Source organism: Galeopterus variegatus, unplaced genomic scaffold (genome assembly GCF_000696425.1).
Source record: "Galeopterus variegatus unplaced genomic scaffold, G_variegatus-3.0.2 Scaffold25118, whole genome shotgun sequence".
In the NCBI taxonomy this organism is placed as follows: domain Eukaryota; kingdom Metazoa; phylum Chordata; class Mammalia; order Dermoptera; family Cynocephalidae; genus Galeopterus; species Galeopterus variegatus.
The window spans coordinates 1,765-9,472 of record NW_007751229.1 but is presented as its reverse complement, the minus strand read 5'-3'; the positions used below and the strand labels follow the sequence as shown (position 1 = coordinate 9,472).

The 7,708-nt window shown below is 33.0% G+C and overlaps 1 protein-coding gene across 1 annotated transcript; it reads right to left on the bottom strand.

The window, feature by feature from the left end:
• Positions 1-94: 94 nt before the first annotated feature.
• LOC103583636 (dnaJ homolog subfamily C member 13-like) lies at positions 95-7,265 on the bottom strand (the record flags this gene model as incomplete). Its single annotated transcript, XM_008564897.1, has 6 exons — positions 95-190; positions 284-490; positions 2,694-2,894; positions 5,742-5,783; positions 6,224-6,373; positions 7,190-7,265. Coding segments are annotated over 6 exons (772 nt in total), but the record flags the coding sequence as incomplete, so codon positions are not given.
• Positions 7,266-7,708: the final 443 nt, after the last annotated feature.

Genomic DNA, 7,708 nt, shown 5'->3' with positions numbered 1-7,708 from the left:
GGCATGAGTAAATAAATATTAAAATAGAAAGAAAATTATTCTAATTTATCAATAGGAAAAAAATCTCATATAAACTAATAGTGCTAAAACTTACTTCTCCTAAAGGCTTCAAGGTTGCAATATTATAGGTTGCTGGATCACGTTCTACTAAACATGTTTCTGTAAGCGCTAGAACTCTTTTTACAGGTTCCTTCAAATGATAAAATTGAAACATATTAAAAAAGTTATTAAAGAAAAATGTGAAAATCAGATGACGTTTCTATTTTCAACAAATGGGTCTTACCGAATGTCTAGGTGATATTTTTTGGACTACAAACTCTGCTAAAGACGTGATGGATTCATCAGTACTGTATTTTCCAAAGCGAAGGTTCAAATATTGTTCAAATTCTAAAGGTTCTTTCCTGATCCGCAATGAAATACCTATGTAGTTGCCAGCATGGTCTATTGCACTTTTGATAATCTCTTCTCTTTGCTCTGATGCAAACAAATGCTGTACAAATTTTGAAATTTAAAAAGTCAGGTTGAAACAACTAAAATGTGATCATATTTAACCAACTCATAGGAAAGAGATTACAGTAGCAATTCTAGAGAAAAAAGAGGTAGTAGATCTTATCAGAGATAAATAAGCAATGTGTTGTAGTTGAAAGACTATTACTAAATTAAGATCACAAAGTTGAGATATAGAGCCTTGAAACTAACTTACTGAATGGAAGGGATATAAAGACTTGCAACTAACTCACTGAATGGAAATTACCTGAGAATTTTTCAGAAACTCTTGTGCAAAACAGCAAGCTGGGGCTTCCAAGAAGGGGCCTCAAGAGAGCCCAGCCAAGACAGAGGGGGTGGTGGACACCCTGTGGCCAGGATTCCCAGTTTCAACCAAGGAATCTCTGATTTAATCTGTTTTATATAGCAGTCTTCCTTGCAAGATTATGTTGAAGAATATTTACATGTATACAAGCCATTGGCTTACTGGTATTGTAAACCAACTCCAGGGTTGTATTTACAAATGTAAGGATAAGGTCAGTATTGCTACTTGCATTTGGTGCCTGGAGGCCAGAAATGCTAATTGTCCTGCAAAGGGCAAGGCAGGAGTGTCCCAGGAGAGAAAGAATTGTCCTGCCCATAATGCCAATTGCTCCCCTACTGAGAAACAGTGGATCAGATCATGTTTAAGGACTTGATTTTTTTCCCAGCAGTTTATCACAGTCACTATAGAAGCAGAAAGAATTAGACTAAGTTTGGCTGAATGAATCTGTTATGGCATCATATTTATAGTGAATTGAATCATTTTAGCTAGTGTCTTTTAAAGGCAAAGAATATACCTAGAAAACAAATAATTCAAATTAAAGCTTCTTGCTGCCATCAAGCAAGCAAAAATGTTGGCAATATGAATAATACCAAACAATTCTCACCCTTAATGTTTACTTTATTGTTCCATTGTATGAGCTTGGATGAATTATTCTGATAGTTATCCTGTTTAGGCCTAAAAGGCCGTATTCCTATAATCAAGTATGTTTTCCACCAAGGAGTTAATCATTCCAAATTTCTACTCCCTTAGGGAGAGAAAGACTTTGGATAGCACCAAGACCGCAGGCTTTAGGCTCCTTTAAGGGTGGGAGAGGAAACTGTTTTCTCTTTGAGCCTTTGCTTTTAGGTCTAGACTCAGGTAACAAAATATCTCTCTTTGTGCTCCTAGATGAGGAAAACTAAGATGGTACCCCTCAAGAGAGGAAAGAGTGAAATCTAGGATGGAAAAAGGCCTATAACTCTGAAGAGCAAACTATATTCTGTAAGTCAGATTATCCAGCTCACCACCATTCTGTTTATTTCCCTTTGCTACTACCTACCATCCTATGTATCTAAAAGTTCCAGGCTCACTGGAAAAAGTTCTCGGCTCTGCTGCTCAGGGAAAGATATTTTATCCACAAAGCACTAAATCTTGGAGTAATGTTTCCAGGCCATTAAGGTAGCTACAGGAATTAAAATTCTCAAGAAAAAGGAATCTTGCAACTAAATTCAACTGAGTCTGTTCATTTGGAGACTCTCTCTATTGCTCATCTTTGAGATCTCAAGTTTAAACTTTATTAAGGAAGGCAGGATATTTCTCATAAAAAAAAAAAAGGTCATCATCTATAGTTAGCTTCTATTACAGATAAACAGGGTCTCAGCATCTGAAGTAACTTCTGCTCTACTTATTTGCTTATATATAATTTAGAATTTCAAGACAAAAAACACACAATGAATTCCAAATTTGAAGTTTCAATGAATACTCAGATTTCAGATTACAAATAGCTAAACAAAGGATGGCAGACTATCCATAAAAATGAGATTGTAAATTACTTTTTCAAAGAAAGCTTACAAACTTTCAGATAAGACATTAATACTCATGAAAATAACAACTGTAACCACCATTTACTGAACACTAAGCAATTCACTGTGTAAAGCATTTTACATAAATTATCTCACAGGATCCTCACAATAAACCTAAGATATACATATCACACTCCTCATTTTAAACAGCAGTAAATTGGGATTCATGCTCATGTACCTTTGATACCAAAGCCTGTACTCTTAATACCATACTTTCTCTCAGAGGACTCACATGAAATTTCAAAATGAAATGTAAAAACCCTGCTTTCCTTCAAATGGTCATATCCCTCCTTAAATGTCTTTTTTAAAACACTACTTACCAATCTACTAAAACCTCCATAAAGTATACAAAATCCCCCTTGATAATCAGAGAGATCTACAAAGCCTTCGATATTTCTATAGTCATAGGAACAGAGTATTCTGTTGGTTGCAGGATCAATTTGGTCAAAGCCTCCAGGAGTTACTTCCAAAATTACAGGTTTTCTTGTATCACTCCAGTGATGCTTATAGCAATTATATCTCTAGAGAGAGAAAAACAGTATTGCTTTTTAGTTCATATTTAAGTTTACCATAAAATAAAATTACATTTAATGTATCTGTCCCTGCCGGAACACCAAAAATCTAAACAATATTATAGATATTTATAGCTACTATCCAAATTGTTAATAACATTATTAATTCTAGCTATTTGGGAGTGTGTGTCTATTAAATTAAAAGTGTTTGCTCTAACTGAAAACAATATTTTCTTTTTTAATTAGCAAAGGTTTGGGGTTACAATACTTAGTGAAGCAATTTTAATCTATTCTGTAAATCTATAAAAACAAAAAAAGAAAATCCTAAATAGAAATGTATTCTGAAAGTTTTATCAGGAAAAAGATTTCACCTTTTGTTGATGGATTCTTTTAATCCAAATTAGATACTAAAAAGAATTAAGTCATATTTCAGGGAAGTTACAATATTCAATTCAAACAATCGGAGCTGGCTCAGTATTTTAATGTACATTTTCTGTGTACAAAAAAATGCTGAAGCCTAAATTTGACCTTAGTCAAAAAATTTTTAAAAAGAAAAAAAGAGAAAGAAATTTTAAAAAAATAATTAAAAAATTATAAATAAATAAATAGATAGATAGATAGATAGATAGATAGATAGATAGATAGATAGATAGATAGATAGATTTGACCTTAGGCTTTTCTAATCACACTATTGGAAAGTTATCTTTAAAAGTTTTGATAACATTAGCAAGTAAAATTCCACTCAGATGATAAAATTCCATTTAGATGATAAAATCCTTCATAAAGCAGATGAGTACCAGAAGTGATTGGCATGGTCATTATCCATTTACTATCCAGTTTTATTCTTAAAAAGAAAAAAAAGGCTTAATCAAGGCTGGTAAGCAAACTGACATGATACAGAAAAAATAAATAAATTTTAAATTTTAAAAAAACCGAGGCAAAGAGAAAATAAGGATAACAAAGTGTCAGATATGAAATGAATATCCCCTCCCCTGCCCAAATAACTCCATTTTCTACCTATCAACATGAAGAGGACTATATAGTCAATTAAACAATTTTCAAGGTAGAAATAAATTTATTGCTCTAGAGAACAACTATTTCCACTCCTGAAATAAGAAATTCTCTTGTAAGAGTTCAGAAAAGAGAGTAAGGCATGAAGTAATGAACACCTCCCCTAACATCCCAACACTAAACTCAGCAATGATGTCCACAGGATCATATCACATCAACTCCCATTATCTATGGCACTAAGCACAGTACAATTCCATAAAAGGAATTTGGCAGAAAGATAAAAGGGCCTGCATCAACCCACGAGCGTATTTACAGCCTTGATTCTGAACTAAGGGATGAATAAAGACCACACATCTGCAGCAGGAATGGGGGTGGAAGGAAGGCCACAAAAATGGTAGTACTTTCCACACTATGATTGTTTACATGCCCAAACACACTCTGCATGCTATTCTCCATTCCTCACAGCTCACAATCAACTGCCATCAATGAAATGTACTGATAGAAATGTATCATTATCCCTCAGGATTGTAGTGGCCAAGCAAGAATGACTTTGAGAGACCCTGATTGAGAAAATACATAGGGCAACTGGAGGTCTTAGGGCCAAATTCAACTTATGCAAGAGTGTTTTTTAGCCAGCACAGCATTTAGATGGAATCTAAACTTGTTTTTAGAGAGGTGCAGGTGACACTTTGAGTCCCTTACTCTTGATGTAAGATTACTTAACTAACCTTCAGGCAATATACTACTGTTCCTACCACAAAGTTTGAAAAGTATTAAGTGGTTAACGTTAAACAAAATCTATAAATATGTTTTCAAAAGCAGTTTTCCAAACATATGAGATATATAGAAAACTCACCTGCTAACATAAAATAATTAAAATAAGCACACCAAGTTATGATTTATAGAAATTTGATGGTGGTTCATCAGGAACAAGAAACAAACAGCTCACCAGATGCCATAAAACTATTTTAAATGGCTGCTGGGCAACTAGCCAACTGCTAGAGTTAAAATCAGTGAGGCTTCTGCGATGCTAAAACGAGCAATAGAATATATATAGATAGGATGAGGGCTTAAGAAAGACAGGGGAATGGTGCCAGCGTATTCAGTTCCTGCCTTTGGCCAGAAGCCAGGGTTTTATATCGTACTGTAAAGTTTAGATATTATTTTTCCCTATTAAAAAATACCTGCTCATGGAAAGAAAGTCAATATTTCAAGGAAGTAAAAAAAGCATAAACTCCCATTTTCCCCTCCCCAAAAGTCTCTGATTTAGTTTAAATGCTGCTTGCTGTAACATGACTAGAGAAGGCTTAGAAAAGTTAAGAAGATTCTAATAAGCAACCATAACTTCCTCCAAAGCTGTCAGTGCACCATGCCAAGCTTCAGTATAGGGCTTATCCAGTGCAAGAACATATAAAAAAACAGTTTCTATATCGCCAAACCTTGTTAGAACTTTAATACTTCTGAAATAAGAAGCTCCTACACCAAACAACTATTTCATGTTTCAACAAGCATTATCAGCAGCATGATGCTAACTCATGTTACTGTTTGGAACAGTGAATGAAGGCTATCTGAAGAGTTATAGTGTCGTTTTTAGCACTCTAATTTTTTTGGCCTCATGATTTTTCCCCATCTACCAGCATTAACTGTCTTAAATCTAATTTTTTATGTTTGAGTTTCCTGTTAAACTACATTCATCTATCACATGGAATAAGGAGACATTAAAATCATGCTTTTTTCCCTTTAGCTTTGCCATAAAAGGAAAACACAGATTATGGAATGATTTCTATAATAAAGGGCAACATTTGAACAAATAAAAATACATATTAATAAATTTTAAATATTTACCCTTCCTGTGATTTTTCCCTCTGAAAAATCAGTTCTAAATCTCTGAAAGAGAAAACATAACCACAGTTTATGACAACAGACTGGTAAAAACAGACTCATGGTTCAATCCTTTCTACCCAAAATAAGTAAAACCCCAAACTGATAATCCTGATAACAAAAACTGTTAGTAAAGTTATAGTTTAGGGATATCAATAAAAATAACAAAATTTTATTGAAGAAGAAGATAAGATTAATTAAACATACGATACTCTGTCCTGTATATGTACTTAAAAAGACCAGTAAGCTATCAAATATAAAAATTTCCAGACTTCTGTCAGAGAAAAGTGAAAGTTTCACAGTGCCAAGTTAAAGGTCAATAAGAAAAAATAAGCACAGTGGGTTCATTCAGGGACTGAGAACATAATATCTGTTCTTAAAGGTAACTATTTCATTTTAAAAAGAAAAGAGAGAAATTTAGTTTCTGAACATGAAACCTTTCTTACCAATGCTTCTGTAAGTAATTCTGTTCTATGCTCTGTAGAAAATTTTAAAGTTTCTGACTTTTTTCCACTGCCTTTACGAAATGTGAGGTTGAACTCAGTTCCTTGTCCTTTTCCAACAGGGCTGATACTGCAAATGTCTCCATAAGGCCACTAACAAAAAGAAAGGAATTCTTTCAACTGGTGTTACAACATAGTAAAATGCAACACTTATTATTACTTTAATTTCATAATCACTGGCTAAATGAGCAAAATTTTACAAAATAACAGAGATCTATAAAAAGTTATGTCATATAGCAATTCTATGTAACACAAACTCTTTTAAAGGTTGTTAGTCATCAGAGACATTGACAACAAAAATCCTATCTTGTATTCCAATTTTAATAATTAATGACACTAACTCAAAGTAATTAAAATGATAAAAGTGAAAAAAATTGGGGAATAAAATTTTATGATTACTTGTAAATCCATTAAAAAAAACTCTGTAAAACCTGAGTAATTTAGAATTAAAATAAGCTAGAATATCTTTAAAAATGTTTACTTATACACGTTCAGGTTAGTCTTGCCTTTATAAACAAGTAATCCTACTTCCATGATGAGTATTTTACATCAACTACACTCATGAGACTTAACTTATGCATGCCTATATTATAGTAACAGTATAAGCCTCTAAAATTTATAAAGAACTAATTTACTAACTTAACATAAAACAGATGTTTGTAATCAATAGTAACATATCAAAAAGTTACACCCTTTAGAGCTTGGAAATAAACACATTCTCCTTGCTCCCCTTTATTTATTTACTTTTGTCCTGAGCATACAGCATAATATAAACACATCAATCTCTTTCAGATTTGACATTTCTACCCTAAAGTACTGATTTCAGGACAAGGGGTTATGGGTCATATCACGGCTCTTAAAATTCAAAGGGAGTTCACACAAACACCTTACAGCTTCTAACACGATTACCTGATTTGTTACTTCTAAAGTATTGGGATTATATGTAGTAATCGCATGGGTTCCAACTGAAAAGACACGCTTGTACCTACAAAGGAAGACAAATTCTTAAATTTAGTTTAAAAGAAAAAAAAAACATTTATGAGAAAATATATATGGTACCAACACAAAAGGAACAGTTCAATAAACAAACAGAAATGTGTTAGCTGATTAATGTTGACTAAACATAGCTTAGTTTTACAGTCTCACATTTTTTAATGTTCTAAAATGTTATTGGTATTTAAACCCACCCACTGCTCAATTTACTGTGAACTATTAAGATCCCTAAATAGAAAAATATAACCTGTGTAAGCAAACTTGTGTTGTTAGTATAGATTAAGTTGGGAAAGCATTGGCTGAGGATGCCAAAAGATTCTAAAGGGGAAAATTTTATTTTAAAAAAAGACACTGCACACTACTTATTCTTTCAAAATATTCTTTCAATGAAACCATGATGGAAAGGAAGGAAAATCTATGGCCTGAAACTGGTAA